We start from the raw sequence: 18,776 nt of genomic DNA, 5'->3' as shown, positions 1-18,776 counted from the left end.
ACAACTGCCCATTACAACAAGCTGCTGAATTCAGCACGCCTGCTTTTCAAATTTGCGCCAATGTCGATGATTTTGGCTCATCTATATCGTGGTATCCACGCCTGCTCTTTATTCGTTTTGCGTGTCTTCGCTTCATAAGCCAGACACATTCGAGCACATCACACAGAGGTCAAACCAGCACGCCTACGAACGAAAGCTACCACATTTTGACTTCAAATAATTGGTTTACTTATTGGATGTACAATCTCCACTCTCCCTCTCCCCGTTTTTTAAATGGTAGACCAAAATACCCCCAACATATCTACCCCCTCCCTCTACCCTGTTCCTACTCCTACCCCTGGATCTTAAAGCCCGTTTCTTGCCTCTGCACAAGGGTAAAATCATTCGTTCAAGGTTGTTTGGATCCCTCTTGTTGATTGGTACTTTTGGTATTTGACGATGATTAAAAGTGAAGAAGAAAATATATGTAATGAATACCTCACCAAGGCTAGAACTCGACAAGTTGTTCTTGGAAAACTGCTCAATGGTGGTCGTCCTAGCTTGATCAGCATGAAAATTATATCAACAAATCTGGTTTCGGACTTCAATGCTGTAGTGTGTCTTCTTCGTTCGTAGTATAACTTCAATATGTACCCGGAAATAAGTAGATTTTAGACGCGAGTTGGATTGTAGAAGATGATCGCTTTCTGTACGAGCAAAGGGAGAGTGTGTAACAAATCTAAGACATTGTATTGAAGAGAAATACATATACTGATTCAGTATTATCTTATGATGTAGTAACGACGCTCAAACCAGCACTGATTTTCACGTCTTGTTTCATAAAAGTATCGTAAAGTTGAAGAGGAAGCTCCTTCAACCATTGTCCCAATTTCCAAGTCGTCGCACTGGCAACGTCCAATAGCCCGGTCCGGCAGGCGAGTTTACATACAAGAGAAAAGGAAGAGGCGTTAGCAAATCAATCAACAAACAAGGCCAATCACTTGAAACGAAAACTGATATCGACAGGGACGGACCGAGATAGCTTTACATGGGACGGACCGGTGTAAAGTTTCGAATTTGTGAAGCGTGGGGACGTCGGGGACGTGCGCAAGCGTCCTTACCCATGACGAGTCATTTTGCAATCGACTGGGACGGACCGAGATAGCTTTACGTGGGATGGACCGGTGTAAAGCCTTCGATTGCGACTCTCATTGGGCGGGCATTGATTATACTGTAAGCGTTAACGTACCGTTTGGATGTTTGTCTGTAGTTCCATTCCAGGTATCCCTGTTTGCAAGACTCTACTCTTTCCCACTACACTTCCTAGTGACTCTGACTACTGATTCATGATTCATCTGCCCCGGCAGGGCTCTCTCTGTCTCGCTTAAGAGCGCAGATTTTCACATCATGCTATGGGTATTTGCACTGGGCAAATAATGGGGCAGCGCTTTTCATGGGACTGTGCAATGTAGTTTTCAGAGGCAGGTGCAGAGTCGAGCCATACAAAACGTCTTGTCCATTGATGCGGAATGCATCAAGTGTTGTAGCCGGGTGTTGTAGCGAGGTATTGTAGTGTAGCCGACGGATGATGGATGATGCATGGATGATGGATTGTTGTTCTGCAATGAGACGGGGATGTTGTTAGATGCAGGAGAGGAGCAAGCGAGCATGCAATGTTGAATTGATGGGACCAGACATACCTAGCTGGTGCTGTTGTTGATTCATATGAATCTTCTCAGTCACCACACAATGTGATTTTGATGTTGGAAACCAAAACCGATTAGAACATAGATCTAGACCCCATCCAGAAGAATAAACGACAGAATGGCATATCTAGAGTATATCCGAATGTCAGGCAATCGAATTCACATTACTCTTTGCAGTGCCTTCATCTCCAACAATCCTCACTTTTGAATAACAGCATAAATCAGTCAATACACGATGGCCTTACCTCTAGAGCAAGGTGATGCAAGATCTAGTCGGCATCCGCTCTTCAAATATAGCGGCCATCCAATGCACAACTACACTTATCCGATATGCAATATGCGTGTATAGCGTCTAGGCGTTTTGCTTCTTCCCTGTTTGCCTCAGCAGATCACCTTTTTGGTTCAGTCCAATATGTCGATTAGGCTGGAAGAACAGGAGCAACTGTAATAGAAATCTTCTTTAACGCGTATGTCAACACGCAGCAACAAATCAAACACCGACAGTAGTAAAAAGTTGGTCAGTTTCCGAAGACAATCTCCGTTTCGTAACAAAACACATCATTGAATTCTGTAAAGACTCCAGTCATCATCTTCGGTTGAGCTTCCTGGTTCGCATAGAAAGTACAAACTATCAACGCCTCCTTCGTATCCGACGCACAGGACCAAAACACCAATGCAATGGCAGCTCTATTTGCAAACGCACTGGTGACAGTGTCTTCTAGATATGTATTGATTTCCGCAGCATGCGTGGTTGGTGCCATCTCTATGCTGTTGGCCATTGTAGGGAGTGTTACAACTTTGGGATTTACTAGTGGAGGCGTGGTTGCAGGCTCGATAGCTTCGTCAGCGATGGCTACTTATGGAGGTGAATTGAAGTTTGACCAAACCTTATCACAGTCTGGATATCTGCTAACTTCCTCCAATAGGAACGATTGCTGCTGGCTCTCTCATACCTGTCGCCCAATCCATTGGCGCTGTAGGACTTGGAACAACCGGGTCAGCTTTAGCTACTGTTGTTGGTGATGGTGAATCTGGCTTAATTGCAACTGTGACAACAAAACTTGCTAGCAAACTATCCCCAGTAGAGCCTCAAGTGCAATCACACAATACCACTGAGGAAGTTGGTCTTCCTAACGACCCTGTAGCCCAACCTAGAGCTAAAAGCTTATAGTCATTATCTTCTGTCTCTTCGAACAAATGATTTTTTCAACATTAAAGACTGTCTATCTCGCTTAGCCAAGTTGTATTGATCCCGTCCATGTCTTTTTGAATGCTCCCCATTCCCTACATATCTTTGTCTATCGAGTGTCGTATCGACACGTCCACATCCTTGTCATATCAGGCCACACCATACCACTCCAGACACAACAGTTCGCCTCAGACCCGCCAGACATACCAGTCAAGTCTGACACTCCAGACACGCATAACCAGAGACATCAGATTCCACCACCACCAGCACATTCGTCACCGAAGATCAGGCACCGAGGACGCAGGTCTGCCAATTCCTACTACTATGAAAGCTTGAAAGGTGCACACGCTCAAAATGGAGTGTTCAACCAATCCACCGGTGCTTGGTCTTCACCACCGCCACGTGCCTACTTTCAAAGATATCCTTAGCATCCTAAGCTGCGGTCTAGCTTTGCCCTGGTGTCAAGTCAGTGCGGCATCTCAGGCCGTTTAAGTGCAAAGCAAACTCGACAAGTATAAAAGGGCAGGTTTTGCAACTTCAAGTAGTCTTCTTCACCCAAAGTATGCGACACCCAAATACGAAGCAGAAGGGGGAGGAGTCCTTCCAAGACACTGACACATCCGACGACCAGGAATCTGACATTTGCGACGATACAGATGGCACGTTGGAGTATTCCGAAGGCACAGCGTCAGGATTCAGTGACAGAAGGCCAAGAGCACACAATCGACAGTCAAGACGACAGTGTACCCATGTTGTAAAGGATGCAAGCCCTATCAGTCCCTTCTCAACGACTTTGGGAGGAGCTTCAATGCTCTGGAATTGGGCGAGACGAGACACCCAACACCCCAGCAAATGCAAGATCGTCAACGAGTGGTAACTTCATCTTGTTCTTTCTCCTTGGTCGAGCAACACATTCACCACTCGGCTTATTATTCACACACCAATCAACCCTTTTTACCTCAACACTTACTCAACCAACTTTACAATTTCACATGCAAAACATGTCTGTCTCAAATGTCACCATGCAACACTGTCATGACTTGCAACAAATGCAAATCTGGCAACGCCACTCATGCATGGTGTAGTGATTGTTTCAAGCTTAATCGGTGTAGTGATTGTGGGTGCAAGAAACAGTCAACGATTTCATTGATAATGAAGTGACATTTCGAAATCGTTTGGCGGGAATTCAATCACTTGTTGCGTTGCAAGTTTGGCTGACGCTGATTTCCCATTAACGGGAAGTGAGCCTCCACCAAAGGACAAGGTGATTTTTAGCTGGGATGCGATCAAATATGTTCTTGAACGAGGTTTTGCACATCAAAGAAAAATACTCGGACTCAGTTAGGCAAGCTACTGAATGTGATGGGATCTCATGCCGTATCTGACGCTAGGTGAGATGCGAGACAGTTTCCTTCAGCAAGACGTGGCACCACGACAAACCAATTTCGGGGTAGCAGGAGGACCAGTATCATGGCTCAATCTGCGAGTCATTGGCAAGACACGGTCAAGCTTTCAGGATTAAAGGATACACAGACATGCTAGAACATGCTGGAACACAACACTGTGAGAGATCGTTCCAACTGGTGTCTACGAACTGCTGGAGACCACAAGTTTACAAAGCCCTATTGTTGCGAATCCAACATACTGGCCACTGAAGTACTCTCCACAATGAAGCAATGACGGACGTTTGTAAGAGTTTGCTGGGTGAAGCTCAAACCTCGATGCTACCTATTGCACGCATGATGATCAACAGTGTCAAGAGCCATCTTGCAGCTCGACTGCTTTGTGTCAGGTTGAAAGAACGATCCAAATCTATACTATAATCCTGCAGCATTGTTCAGACGTTTCAGCTACCAATGTTGGTATGTTGTGGGTGCAGCAGCATCATTGGATTTCAATAAGTGTTTCCCACGCGTCAAACCGAGTCTTCAAACGTGAATAAGTGAATAACTCTATATGTTGTATGTGACAGGATGCATATAACTCGGACTGAGCCAGCGAATCCGTGCATACATGCTTGCTCGGGATTTTGTGCAGGTACCACGGAAGCAAAATGATCATGTTTGGTTAGTTTCACAAACAGATGCCTCGTCCCCTCTGAGAGCCTCGTGAGCAACCATATCTATGTAAGCATCAGACCATCTATATAGGAAGAGTGTAACTAAGACGAGTTCGTCTCAATTTGAAAGTTCGAATGTCGTAAAACTCGTCATAAAAACTTAACAACCGAATTGGCCACTTAACGACCGAATTGGCTGAATTGGCTTCAATGAGAAGAAATTGACAGAGATGACTCACAAGCGTAAAACATCTCCGTAGTTCAGATCATCTATGAGATCCGTGCGTCCTCGACGGAATGGTTTTGCGAGTGTGTAGTGTATTATTTTAGCTCGTGGAAACACGATTGACCAAGCTTCTGGTAACCCCTTCAGAGCCACATTCAGATTATATTCGTATGGTAATGTAAACTGTCTAAACAACAGGGGGTAAGCAAAGAAAATCTAAGACTACACACTAAGATTACATGCGAATTCAAAAATCTCACCGGTATCGAAAGTAATAATTCAAAAAGTTTTGCTCAGCCCACTGTGGGTTATAATTTGTGGTATTCTGCGCCTCTTTCAGCAGTGTATGAAAGAGTGTGGCATTTGGACGAATATACATAACCCCAGCGTTGAAATCCCACGACAACTGACCAAACCAGATGTCCATGACCTATTCACATGTGTCAGATAGATGAAACTCTCACGAACACAAAAGAGATACAACGACGACCAGTGTAAAACACGTCAACAAACATGGCAGCAAACATGAGACTTACTACTGCCAAGTCTACGTTCAAGTTGAAAAGGTCATGTATCGGTCGCAACACCAGAGTATCCAAGTCCAGATATAAGAGTCCATCGTACTCGGTCATGTTCCAAAATGCCAATTTCGTGTACATGTCTCTAAAAGATTCCAAAGGCTTTCGGCCTTGAGGATCCATTGGCGTAGGTATCAGCTGGATGGTCTGTAGCTTCCATTGAGTATGCTTCAGGTAGCATAAGGCCTTCGACGATATTTTCTCCTGAGGATATAGCAAGATCATGTCTACATTGTCAGGAATGTTCTTTTTGTGTCGTAGGGAATGACCAAGGACTCGTGCTCCATCCAAATACCAATCGGAAGTCATCAGAGTGATTACAGCTTGCTTTTTACCAGTACCAACCGATGGATCAGTGCGATGCTCCAGGTTGCATTGAATGTCGTGATGTTGAAGTGGAATGTCTTTGCAAGTTGATTTCTTATAAATAAAGCGATACATTGTAAGCCCATTTCAAAGTTATCTCCAATAAAGCATCAGACAATTGCAAATCTGTTCTATACCATTGTTGCTGTCAGCCAAAACAGGCCCAAAATCACACTGACTGCCAGCAAAATTCGGAAAAAGCTAGATGGAATGTACGCAGCCATTTCAGAGACATGCGATCTACGTCTTTTCACGTCCTCGAGTTCTACTCGCGAACGCCCAACCACAACTCGAGACTGACGATTTTGTCGCGCGACAGAGTGATGATGACAACAGTCAGATCGTGTCTTCCATGAATTCAGGAGGCTGTTTTAATCATTGTCACCCGTTCACTTTGCGTGTGTCTCTCTCACCATATATACTACTCTAATTGTATGTTCAAATATATAGGTATGTACAGTCGCGCTAAATAGATCTAAAAAAATTGCAAATTCTTACAAGCCTATGTACAGGCAGCCGTATTTTTCAACACCCAAATCGAATATGACGGCTTATCACCATGAAACACCTTTTCTGGGTACACACTCTTAATTGCCCAACCTGCAAATAACAGGGGCAGTCTACCGCGTCCATAAATCCGGCCTTCGTTCCATATAAGAGCATCATCGCCGGTTGGGATGCCAACAAATGCTATTCCACCCGGCTTAAGAACACTCATAATGCGTCTCATGGCATACAGGTCACCAGCAGGTTCTAGACCTTCACCATATCGGCCTATAAAGCAAATGTAAATACTGTAAGAGACAGAAATCATTGTGCGAGAAGGTGCAGACGTAGCACTGCACCAACAGTCACAACACAGCTCTTACGTACCTAGCCCGGTATGCTGAAGCCAGCTGGTGACTAGACAACAGTCAAATGGCTGGAGACTACCTCTTTGATGAGCCTTCTCGAATTGAGTTGGGGTATACATTCTAGTCAGAGGATGTCTCGAGTCGATGCTGGCCATTTCTACAGTGGACACATGCGACGCCCCAAACTCTAGCAGCATTGCCTCTTGCCACGGTTCATCTGAGCCGATGACTAAACATCGTTTATTCTGGACAGCTGTCGATGCCCAACTTTCCAAAGCAAGGTAGAGGTCTGTTACATTCTGTGAAAAGAATGGCTTTCGAGAATTTACAAATGAACGGTAATTATTGATGTATGATGGAGACCAGAATGTGTTTTTGCGTGTCTACAAAGCATCCAAGTTCTTGTTTTAGCACAAATTTAAGCTTCATGCCAGACAGGGCACCAACACTTCTCACCTCGTTCATGAATTTCTGTTGGAATTCCAGAGCAGGGGAATTCAGAAATGCCTCTTTCAGTTCACGAGGAATGCTGTTTGGAGAAGGACCATCTTGCACTGCATGAGTTCAAATACTAAAAGTCAGGAAGTTGCCGAGGACTCAAGCATACATGTCAAAGAGATTTTACCCTGCTCAACATGACGCCAAGCCTCTGTTGCAGATACTGTTGGTGTCTCTAGAGGTTTGATGTCTGTGACGACGTCCTGGTAATAAAACAAATTCAAAGGTTGGCAATTGATTGAGAGAGAAGAGTGTGCAGCTGAAAATCAAAAACAGCGTGAGATACATACCTTGACACCGATATCATTACAGTAGTCTGGAATTTCTGGTTCTATAGCACAAGTTTGATGGTCCAAAGCCAACGTCCAAAGTCGATGATCTAATTGTTTAGGTATATCATTGAATTCGCTTGTTGGGTGTAAAGATCACTACTTCTTCGAGCAGCTTTGATTTCATCAGCCCTCGCTCTAGGTAGTTTCTTTCAGGCATACCTTCAAAAATTCTAGTCTTGTTGCGACTCCACCTGATAGTGATGGTTTGTGAGATAGCATTCTTAAATGCAACTTGACAAGGAGTGATTACCAGTTTGGGTGATAGAGCACACGTGATTCGCCTCGTTCTTCCAAGTCCATCATCCTGGAATGGAAATGCTCAGGTAACTCTGATGGCGAAGTTTGGTGAGAGAGTGCATTCATATAGGCAACTTGAGAAAGGATGAGTACACGGACTGCATCTCTAGCAATATTGGTTGCCCTAGCATTCTGAGGGCGATCTTTTCGACTTTTGATACCCAAGGGTAAGGGATTTACGAGTACCGAATCAAAATAGTTATTGAGCAAATCTACCATGCCCCATTGGTCGTTCATCTTCATGGCAAGAAGTGACTTAAATACTAATTTTGTTCTGCCATTTACTCTAGCATAAAAAAATCCACCACATAACTTAGGCACCCTGGGCTCGCCTTCGTAAGGGTCATCTAGGTCATCAAATTGCTTTCTCGCATCTGTACTATAAACCTAAGTTGTCCAAGGGGGCAATACAAACGTTAAGTGTAACCCAGGTAGCATTTTAAAGTTGCAATACTCACTAGGTCCGGGAGATCATTGTACAAGTCCTCCCACACTGTGATTTCATCCTCTTCCAGTCCATGTGCAAGACCAGGAACACCAAATGGAACATTGAGGGTTGTAAATGGATTTTTGAAGAAGACGACATCCCCATCGACAAATATTAGACTCATATCCAATATTTCGATAACACGAGCAAACACCTAGAGATGACAGTGTTACCAAAACTCCACCGCGGTAAGAAAAACGTATCTGCTGTTCATCCCAAAAAACCAGACCAGTATCAAACTCACTAGGCGACGAATATCCATGATCTCGAAATAACCGGTAGAATTATCCCACCCGCCGTTCCAGACTTGATTTGTTTGATACCTAAGTCATGACCCAAAAGCGAATGAGTTTATTCAGGTTCCTCATAGTATATACCTTCACTGGTTGACATCTGACATCTCAAAACGATACCTCCTGTCAAAATAAACACCAAAGCTGTAGCCAGTCAACCGAGTGGTTTCAGCCTCAAAGAGCAACAAATCCTTGGCGGCCTCTTCATCAGTTGCCCATATAATGATGTGTTGAATGACAGTAGGATCTGATTTTACTAGACTACATATCATATTCTTGGTAAACGGAGTGCCTGCCTTGTTTGTCTGAGACATCATTATAGTATTATTGCGAGCTCTGGCAGTAAACCAAGCCCGCAGCTCACTAGGATCGTGATCGTGTTTTGGGAGATGATCAAATCTACTATTGGTTGGAGCATTTGATGAAAGATCTACATTTGACGAAGCAGACCAAATCGTATTGGATGGAGATGATAATTTTGGGCGTATAGTGTCGGTCAGAACATTCAGATGTTTCTCCATGCCGATTTCTGATGTTGCGAAAGCCAGCCATGCCAACAAAAAGAGGGCCAACAAGAATAGCAATATTCCGAGTCTACGGGTGCATTCCAACTGTCCGAGTCCCTTCCTCATCGGCAAGAAACATGAGCTATGCTGGAGGCAGCCGGATGTTTTGAAACTTGTGTCAAAGAAGGAATTCCAGGCCTCCAGATAATCACGAGGATTGCGCGTTGGCAGCGACGCGAATCTACAAAATTACCAAATGCCCAATATTATGGAAATATTTGAGTTTATCAACAACGATCGAGTAGTATCGCGTATGCGTCTTAGGTGCGTGTCAAGTCCGTTAGCATTGCGACGCAAAAACCTTTGAGAGCAGCCAGCAGTATGAAGATGGAATGGCAGATGATTGGATGCTGAGTCAATTGCTCTCATGTTCTCTAAATGGGTGAAAATGGTACAGTGTTGCTTGAGGTGCTCGTGGTCTCCACTGGATTTGACAATTCTTCGAAACCTATATATAGATCGATACCAGACTCATTTCCGTCTTCGCCGCATCAGGACTCATATGCATCGTATTACTATTACTATATAATCAGTCGTCCATTCACTCGATTGACACTCTCCCGTGGCCAACTGTCGCTTCATCACACTATAGCTTGGCCAACGATTCCGGTATGTTTGGATCTTTCCGTGACAAATCCGCACTTACCAATACTCTCAAGTAGAATTCGACCGTGAATTTGCTTCATATGTACTCGGGCATCAGACAGCGCTCCAAGATCCCGGAAAAGCGAACTGGATCATCACTCATATAAGCACCGACATGGGACTAGGCAATCACATCCCGATGATTGTAAACGGATTTGTATTGGCTGTCATTACAGGACGCTTTGTACTAGTGGTAGCCACACTACAATGTACTTACTGCATCAACGTTGGACTCATTCTCCTTGTTTTAGGACTATCCCATGGCCAACAAAACATTCCAATTCAGTCCAAACTTGGATTATTCTTCTTATCATCACTTGCTGCCTAAAGAACGAGTAACCGTCTTGAAAAACTATGAATGGGAAAAATTCTCAATATGTGCAACAGAGAACTTGCAAAGTTACTATCAACAACCGGTCTGGGAATTGGAAGGCGTCGATTATTGGATACCACTGCTGCAAGCCAATCCTCATTATACAGCGACATTGGAAAGGCTCTTCCCAGATGGTCAAATCGGTCACCACGTATTGACGAAAATAGTACGACTTCAAACAGGGCTAGAATCTCGACTGGAAGTGTATAAAGCTAGCAAATTTGGTAAATTCAATGTAGGAATTCACTTTCGGCAGCATAAAAGATCTTCTACTGTAGGGAGTATACGCATGTATGCTTCTGTAGCTTTGCAGCTTGGTGCAAATTCAGGACGAAAGAAGGAAGACATTCGTTTCCACCTCGCTACAGACGACCCACTCATACGTCAGCGATTTCTGCCATACTTTGGTGATCGCCTCATACACTTATCTGTTGATTGGAAGGCCTCGAACTCTGCCAATAATCCAGGTACAATATTTCAGTTACATTGAATTTACCAAATTCTCTATATCTGTTATTTGGTCCTTAATGCAACTAGGTGGTTCTATGGATGATGCAGTATTGGACTGGGGAGCATTAGCTTCTTGTAACGAGCTAGTCATCACCTATGGATCCTCGTTTGGTAATGCTGCAGCTTCTTACTCTGGTTCGAAGCACTACGTAATAATGCCAGTACGCGACAATTTGGCCAACTCGCGGGAGGTTGCTTTTTGGTAAGAGGCGATGGGCAAGAAGCTCGCTGCAACAGTGTACGGAACAAACCGAAACGAATTGACCGGAATTGGTACTGTAGGGGTGGTGCTTCCTCAGAAATGTGTTTCTTCATGTCAAAAGGGTTTGTTGGCAACCCAAACACAGGCGATGACGCAGAAAAGCTCTGGGATGACTTCCAACGAGATAAAGAGAATGGTGTTTTTGCTAACGACGATGTAAAGTACAGTCAACAAAGAATGGATTTGGCAAAAGCACTAGTGGCAGCCCTGCCATCGTTTTGGCACCACACTCAATGCGACTACTCTTAGCCAAGACAGCCAGCATAGAGAATGCAGTGTGTGAAATCTCATACGATAATTTATGAAACATGCAATTGTTTATTGTGTACATACATAGATACAGTGTTACCTTTACATTTGGCCAATTCGTAAAGGCGGAAAATATTGCCAATTTTCCCTATACGGACGCTCTGGAGTGATGGCAAGATAAGATTGGAAATACCACCACGGGTTTTCATTACTAGCTCTATATGCGGGAATCACCTAGCAGAATTGGCGTTATGTATGTACTCTTAATAACCATTTGCAAACACCTACCATTATCCATTCTCGATTCAAAACAACCAACTTCCCCATTTGATTTTGATCTTTACCAACAAACGTTCCTCTGTTATATTCCTTTAGCAGCAATTCATAATATCCATCTGCATACCGCTGTACCTAGAAATTGTGTGATTTAGATGTCTACGAGAAATGAAAACAAGGACTAGTCAAACATTGCCAACACGTAAAACCTTACTTGTTCAGCATGACCACCGAAAAAATTTCCCTGTATATTGTCTATAATGGAGTTAGTACGCGTAAGTTTGTAAATGTGCAGAATTATAACATTTACCATTGGATTGACCAGAAAACCAGAGGTGCATCGGAACGTCATCAGTCAAAGCTTTCATGGCCTCCTCGCTCTGATATTGGTTGATGGTCGACATGAGAAACCAAGTGGAGGCATTTCCGCGGAAGATGTTTCGAATGGTTTGAATGCACGGCCAGTCTCGAAAATCGATACCTTGGGTAAATTGTCTGAATGAGTTGTTGGCGAGAAATTAAACACAAGGACCAGTCAAACACCTTGGCGCCAAGTTCCAAAGTCAGACTAGAGCAAATACTCGGTCATGAGTTTATGGGCTGAAGATAACGGCGCTTTCTAGCTTACCCAAAAGAAAAAGTCGGATCCGAACGGGTTTTGTGCTGTCGCATTTGCCAGAAACCATGGTTTCGAATTCCAAATTCCGTATAAATCAGAGTTCCGGTATATAAGCTCTTGATCCATTTCGAATTGTGTGGTTTCAAAGGCTGTCCTTAGGTCATGTACAATCGGCACATCCCAAAATGACATGGGGATGATTTTAACGGGAAGATTCTGACTCTTTCTAAGATCTATGAGCCATTTACAATCCTTGGGCATGCAGTATAAGACAATTGGACACTCTAGTCTCAGAAACGCCTTTCCCCATTCATAATATTCCTAGTTACGACAAGAAACCGACATTGTCAAAACCAGTAAATTCTAAAAATAACGTACAGACTACTAAAATGCATGTCAATTCACCTCGATTCCATGTTTTGATTTCATGCTCGTATAGTAGCTGACAAGAGTGACAGGATAAGTTTTCGTTTCTGTTGGCAAAGTAGTACTGGAGCTGGTGACTGCACTGGCTTCAATCGTGACTGTAGGGAGCGCATTAAGACGTTCAGCGCAAGGGGGACAAGCTTCAGCGCATGGTTGACAAGTTGAGTTTTGTTCGAGTTCTGGTGCGATTGTATCTGTTCTCACATCGTCAGTACCAGTTCCAGACTTTTGATAAACGTGATACACCGGATCACGTACGTCCAGTCAACGAGGCGAACTCCCCGATAAACATTGTCGCAGAAACCATCAATAAGGTGATCAAGACTGCTGCGATGAGTAAAATGTAAGAAGGTCGGAATTTGCCATCTAAAAACAGACAAAGTAGTGTCAATGACGAGATTTCTTGTTGGGAGAAGATCAAATTTCTTGCCAGCAGGCGTGTTGACAGTTTCCATTGTGTCCGTAATGTTTAATGTAGTGGATTCCAGACTGTCAACTACAAGCGAGAATAAAAAAATAAGATATTTCCGACATTACACACGAGAAATATAGTTAAAGATGTTTCCTCTTGTGTTCGTTACAACCGAAGTTCTGTCAGTTCAAACCAAACACTACATCCGACAGCAGGTGCACTAACCAGGAACTAATTGATTAACTTGATTCCGGCTAGATCGCCAAGTGGCTGGAAGCACATTAGATCCACGCAACGTATACCAGGTCCGGCTTTTGCTAAAAAGGCTTGTTTGGAAGGGACGCAAGCAATGACTTTGAATGTTGACATCTTTTGGATTACGAACCATGAGCAACGATTCTGAAACTGATTCTGTCACACTGTTCAAAAGCTCCTGTTGCTTTAATGACAATCTGGGCTCTGACTTCTTTTCATCAAATGTAGCTTTGACGCGACCAATGTATACCAAAAGGAACCATTGCTTCATGTATTTGGAAAGCAACTACTGACTCAAAGCAGATCCTTATTGGTGCTGCATTAGAATTGCCGAAAATGGGAATGGTGTGGGACGCTTACTATATTCGAAATTTCAGACCAACCTCACAACTCCATCTGTAGTCTCGTCCAAGGTTTCTTCTGGTGCTGATCTTGTCGGCGGCACTCATCTACATTACACTCTTGTCTTTTTATACCAATGTGTCGCAACCTGGAGACCAAAACGGCGACGGGAACAATCGGTCGCAAAATGGCTTTCAGACCAATGGCTCCCTAAACAATGACCCTACTGAACCTTTTGATGTAGCTTTTGCTGACTACAAGAAAAGGCACGATTGTGCTCTTTTAAACTTGCCTGAAAATGCTTGGATTTTGAGCAAACTTATGTACGGCGGCCTTGGGAACAGATTACCTCAGTTGGTTAATGGAGTGGTGCTTGCCCTCATTGCCAACAGAACGGTTTTGCTGGTACGTGGAAGCTTCGTTTTCACCCACGCAACAAACCCAGTGTGCATCCTTATTAGCAATCATTTTCGATTTGAATTGCAAGGCAGTCTTACATCATTCTCTTAACAGGAATATCCAGACTATATTCGAGAGAATTGGCAATTCAGTCTGGATTTTGATAGTTCAAACAGAGAGCTTGGTCGGCAGCAAGTCGTGGTCATGGACGAAAAGGCACGAGATCTCATCTCCATATCTATTACAGAATCATTGGACAATCACTTTAATGACGACAAGGTATTTTTTGATGTTCTTCAGTGTGGACTTTCCACTAAGTGAAATCCTTCAGTACCCAAGTCTGACAGTGTCTTGTTGGAAAACAGAGGGGTGGGATACGAACATGGGTCATCTTGGGGGCTGATTATCACGTTCCTTACTGGCAAGCAAATCCCCACTATAAAGAAAAGCTAGAAGCCTTATTTCCAGACGGACGGATTGCGCATCATGTCTTACGAAAGACAATTCGACTTAAGCCGGAACTGGAAAGGGCATTATCCGAATACAAATCAATCCATTTTCGCCCTTATATGATTGGAATCCACGTGAGAACACATAATCGACATTCAGATATTGGACTCATGAGGACTTATGCTGCTATTGCTGAGCAGCTGGCAATGTCATCGAATAGGAAACATGATGTCGCATTTCACTTGGCCACAGATAATATCAAAGTTCGACAAGAACTCGAAATGTGGTTGGGAATAAACAGAACGAGGCATCTGAACATAAATTTTGAAGAAGGAAACGCAATGAACAACCCAGGGTAAAATTCTGAATCATAATTGTCAAGCTGTCTCGTCTCTAACACGACATTGAACCAAAAGAGGCTCTGATGTGGCTGCAGCTCTGGACTTCATGGCATTGGCTACTTGCGATGATGTAGTTGCGACACATTCATCTACTTTTGGACATTGGGCGGCGACATTGGTGCATTTTTTTCCTCTTCTTCTTCACCGATTAGTACAGAAAGATCGATGATTAACGGTTATTATAATTAGGCAGGAAGACCGTATACAATAGTCAATCTCAGGCAACAGGATTATAGGAACTCGCGGGAGGTGGCCTTTTGGAGAAGCATTACGTCTGAACCATGTAGCTTCCTAGCAAAGTCTTTTACTCAATCACCGAATGCTGGGTCAATGAATATGTCGGCCCTAGAAGACGAATACCAGGCCGATTTAGCTGCTCACAATCTCACCGCTATTGAAGAGAAGAGAGAATTTCGTGCCATCTCGTTATTAATGCAGAGCAAAATGTATATTCACCATACCCAATGTCACTTTTTTGTAGAGTAGTCAAAATAAATTTGTAGTTACGCTGGAGAACTTTTTACCATCGTCGTTCTGTGCCGCGAGACAATTCACATTAAATTCCGATTTGTGCCAAATTGTATTTAGGCCATTTCGGTCGTTTTACATCAATTCTTATATCAACTTTTTCCTTGTATCAAACACTTTTGTGCATTCCCTTCGGACCACTTAGTCCCGAGAGGCTTCAATCCTAATGGTGATACGGTCTGAGTTTGATGCCTTCTCACACACGCACCAACGTCGAAAGACCACTGCGCACATACCAGCTTTCAAAGAAATCCGAAGCAGCAGCAGGTTGATCGTAAGGTACTAATTTAAATGTAAGTGTTGGCAGGTAGAACACGGCAATGGTTTGATGGTTTTTCATTACTTTCAACTCATTCAACACAAATGTTTGCACTCACCCAAATGACCTGCTTCGTAAATCTTGAGCCACGTGAGTGGACCAAACGTGCGATACTCGCCTGTTTCCTTCTGTGTCAACGATGAAGTCCAAGGTAAATCAGAGGCTGCGTTGAATTCTTCCTGTCCAGACCTGGAAGCGATGTGACAGCAGGGTGTTATTATTATTGACAGCAAGCGGTGAGCTCGCCGCAAAAAAATAACAAAAACACAAAAAATCAATTCGCGAAATCCATGTCCGCTGAGTTACCATTCAAGCTCCATCATCCATGCTTTATTTCCAATCCAATTACAGATGTAATCAGCGTCCCCTGATGCAAAGAAATTGATATATTAATGTAATGTTTTTTCATCACAGATTGGTTGCTACAATGGTCGTTTTTTCTACCTGCGTAAACAACTAGTTTGATGCCTTTTTCCAAAAGAGGAGGCAGAGCACGTTGATATGGTCGCATCCTATGTATTTTAGGTGATGTGGGTGTTAAAAAGCAACTAGTACCACTTATACCATCACATCTCACCAGTCACCAGCTGTCAGGAAACGAAGATTAACGTTTTGGTTGCAGCCGACGTATTGACGTTCAGGTACACCAAGCATGTCTTGAATATCTGGACGGTTACAAAAGGCCTCAATGTCCTTCAAAATTGGATAACTAAGAACATACAAACGATTTGAGTTGGTTGGAAAACTAATGAAAGACGCTCAATCCCTCGAGAGACGTACCAGTCAAGAGCACTACAAGTCATTCGGACATCATAGACTTACACACAAAAAAAACAGGGAAGAGCTTAGTTGAGAAATAATAAAAGCAAAGATAAAAACATACCATTTCGACCACTTTGCTGAAACGGCGAGAGCATGGCTTGATTACTGCGTTTGTTATTTGTTAGACCTCAAATATAGAGACGACCGCACTAAAGATGATAAGCTCTTACCAGTACAGTGCTCCGGGTGCGCAAAAAAACGCATTCTGAAATTGATAACAGGGCTTGACTGATTGAGGGAAAATGTGAGTGATCTTTGTTTATCATTGAATGCAAATTTGACGGCGTACTCAAGGACGAGCAAGTGCCATATTTAGACCTAATGACACAAGAAATTTAAGATATTGATTAGCCACGATTTTCACATGCTCGGGTTACAATATTTACCTCATCGTGTCACACTCTTCGTCGGTTAAAGACTTGCCATACTTGTCAAATTTAGGATATTGATTAGCTACGATTTTCACAAGCTCGATATAAATTTTTTACTTTATCGTCGCAGGCCATGTCTGCATAATATTTGTACTGTACGAGAGGGTCTGTCAAGCCGTTTCCGATGCCCAGAGTTTTCAAGTTGATTGGAACCTCGGCGCCATCATTATTTTGATCAATGAGTTCGGCAATCGCGGGAACGTAGTGACCTAATTATAATCGGAAGAGGCGTCAGTGTAGAAAAGCTGCGGATGACACTGGAGCAGCGACTGCAGGCGGTAGCATAACATTTGAAGATATCAAATCCAATGTAAGGACGAAGATCGCGAAAAGATGCTTTCCAAAGATAGGGATAGCAATGATGCTCACCTCCGTACGACTCTCCAAAGAGATGGAAGTCCAGTTTGGCGTATTGAGAGTACTTTTGCAAGAATAATTCTACATCAACGAGAGTGAGACATCAAACGTCATACCCAGATTCTGATAGCTCAACTTTGGAGCAGCACTCACGCAAAAAGGCATATACATCAACAGCGGCGGCAATTGAAGTGTCGACCTCCTTGCCATCGCCATCAGTGTAAGAATACCCAGTATTTACCGGCTGATCAAGGAAGAAGATGTTTGTCTTCTTGTTCCAAGAGTAAGGGTTCTTGGTTGTTCCATTGCCGCCCTCGTTGACTCTGCAGGGACCTTTAGTACGCATTCAACGGTTTAATTGAGGTTCAATGAACTGAGACATATAGGTAAATTACTCAGAGCAATTCTTTACCCAATTCCATGAATAAACCAGTGAGAGAGCTACAGCCAGGACCTCCTACGTGATATTGGACGATGCGATGTCAATTTAGGTGAAAACACTCTGATGCGAAGATTAGGGTAATCCACAGACCAATGCTGCTGCAAAAATAAATTACCATTGAGCCAGAGAACAAGAGGATCTTTCTTTGGGTTGGATCTTGATTCAAAAAACCTGTAGTGTTGCGAGTTAGACCGAGGTTTTGACCAAGGAATTTCAAACTGATGGACCAACCAGAAAAAGAGATGCTTTCCACCAGATTCATCAACGTCGAGGTAACCATAATACTGTAGATACAGAAAGAAATAAGGCATATGAGCTCAGGAATGTGACATTGCTTCGCATTTTCGACGTGGCTACCGACCTGCTTGACATCGTCACATATTTCGCCCTTGCGTTCTCTAACACGCACAGAGTACGTTGGGAACCTAAGAAATCATCAGGGATTCATTAGATATTGGATGAAACAATGAGTTTGGTCCGCAGTTGATGAAATGTTTGGAAATGGTTGGTTTATGCGGGAGATAGAAGAGTGGGAGAAAATAGAAATGGATACTTTGAGTTTGTTAGAACAGTCCATGCATCGACTTGGGGAAGTCTAGAGTATTTGAATTCCAGGTCGTTTTCATGTTGTTGGTCGTTTTGCAAGAGGATCGGCTGCTGTTGGTGAGAGGCAGCAGTGGCTCCAGCAAATAGAGCCAACAGCGCAATTAATAACTTGTGCATTTTGTAGCTCTCTTTTGTTTGTTCTTGTTATTTCAGTCTTCAGTGTAAGCGTAGAGTTTGTGAAGATATGCGCGATGACGTGGCAGCGACAAGTAAGGAGTTGCT

The 18,776-nt window shown here is 43.3% G+C and overlaps 4 protein-coding genes across 4 annotated transcripts; 2 read left to right on the top strand and 2 right to left on the bottom strand.

Annotated features, from left to right (window-relative positions):
* Positions 1-6,605: 6,605 nt before the first annotated feature.
* On the bottom strand, positions 6,606-9,496 carry SmJEL517_g04262 (uncharacterized protein; the record flags this gene model as incomplete). Its single annotated transcript, XM_031170190.1, has 10 exons — positions 6,606-6,877; positions 6,977-7,340; positions 7,414-7,511; positions 7,583-7,658; positions 7,746-7,834; positions 7,947-7,978; positions 8,038-8,471; positions 8,543-8,725; positions 8,816-8,894; positions 8,985-9,496. The coding sequence occupies 10 exons, from the start codon at positions 9,494-9,496 to the stop codon at positions 6,606-6,608; spliced, it is 2,139 nt and encodes a 712-aa protein (XP_031023862.1).
* Positions 9,497-10,190: 694 nt separating this feature from the next.
* SmJEL517_g04261 (uncharacterized protein) lies at positions 10,191-11,469 on the top strand (the record flags this gene model as incomplete). Its single annotated transcript, XM_031170189.1, has 4 exons — positions 10,191-10,268; positions 10,327-10,915; positions 10,986-11,160; positions 11,241-11,469. The coding sequence occupies 4 exons, from the start codon at positions 10,191-10,193 to the stop codon at positions 11,467-11,469; spliced, it is 1,071 nt and encodes a 356-aa protein (XP_031023863.1).
* A 2,651-nt stretch (positions 11,470-14,120) lies between these two features.
* Positions 14,121-15,535, top strand: SmJEL517_g04260 (uncharacterized protein; the record flags this gene model as incomplete). The annotated part of the gene is made up of 5 exons (XM_031170188.1): positions 14,121-14,204; positions 14,313-14,477; positions 14,564-15,003; positions 15,065-15,167; positions 15,239-15,535. 5 exons carry the CDS (start codon positions 14,121-14,123, stop codon positions 15,533-15,535), a joined length of 1,089 nt encoding a protein of 362 aa, XP_031023864.1.
* Positions 15,536-15,718: 183 nt separating this feature from the next.
* On the bottom strand, positions 15,719-18,671 carry SmJEL517_g04259 (uncharacterized protein; the record flags this gene model as incomplete). Its single annotated transcript, XM_031170187.1, has 19 exons — positions 15,719-15,740; positions 15,814-15,859; positions 15,955-16,085; positions 16,203-16,263; positions 16,341-16,408; positions 16,474-16,605; positions 16,677-16,713; positions 16,780-16,823; positions 16,889-16,946; positions 17,008-17,036; positions 17,105-17,145; positions 17,207-17,358; positions 17,519-17,587; positions 17,660-17,839; positions 17,919-17,963; positions 18,064-18,119; positions 18,180-18,232; positions 18,310-18,373; positions 18,502-18,671. 19 exons carry the CDS (start codon positions 18,669-18,671, stop codon positions 15,719-15,721), a joined length of 1,458 nt encoding a protein of 485 aa, XP_031023914.1.
* Positions 18,672-18,776: the final 105 nt, after the last annotated feature.

The sequence above is a fragment of the Synchytrium microbalum genome, assembly GCF_006535985.1.
Source record: "Synchytrium microbalum strain JEL517 chromosome Unknown SmJEL517_scf0027, whole genome shotgun sequence".
In the NCBI taxonomy this organism is placed as follows: Eukaryota; Fungi; Chytridiomycota; class Chytridiomycetes; order Synchytriales; family Synchytriaceae; genus Synchytrium; species Synchytrium microbalum.
The sequence above is the reverse complement of the archived record's forward strand: the minus strand, read 5'-3'. Positions and strand labels throughout refer to the sequence as shown.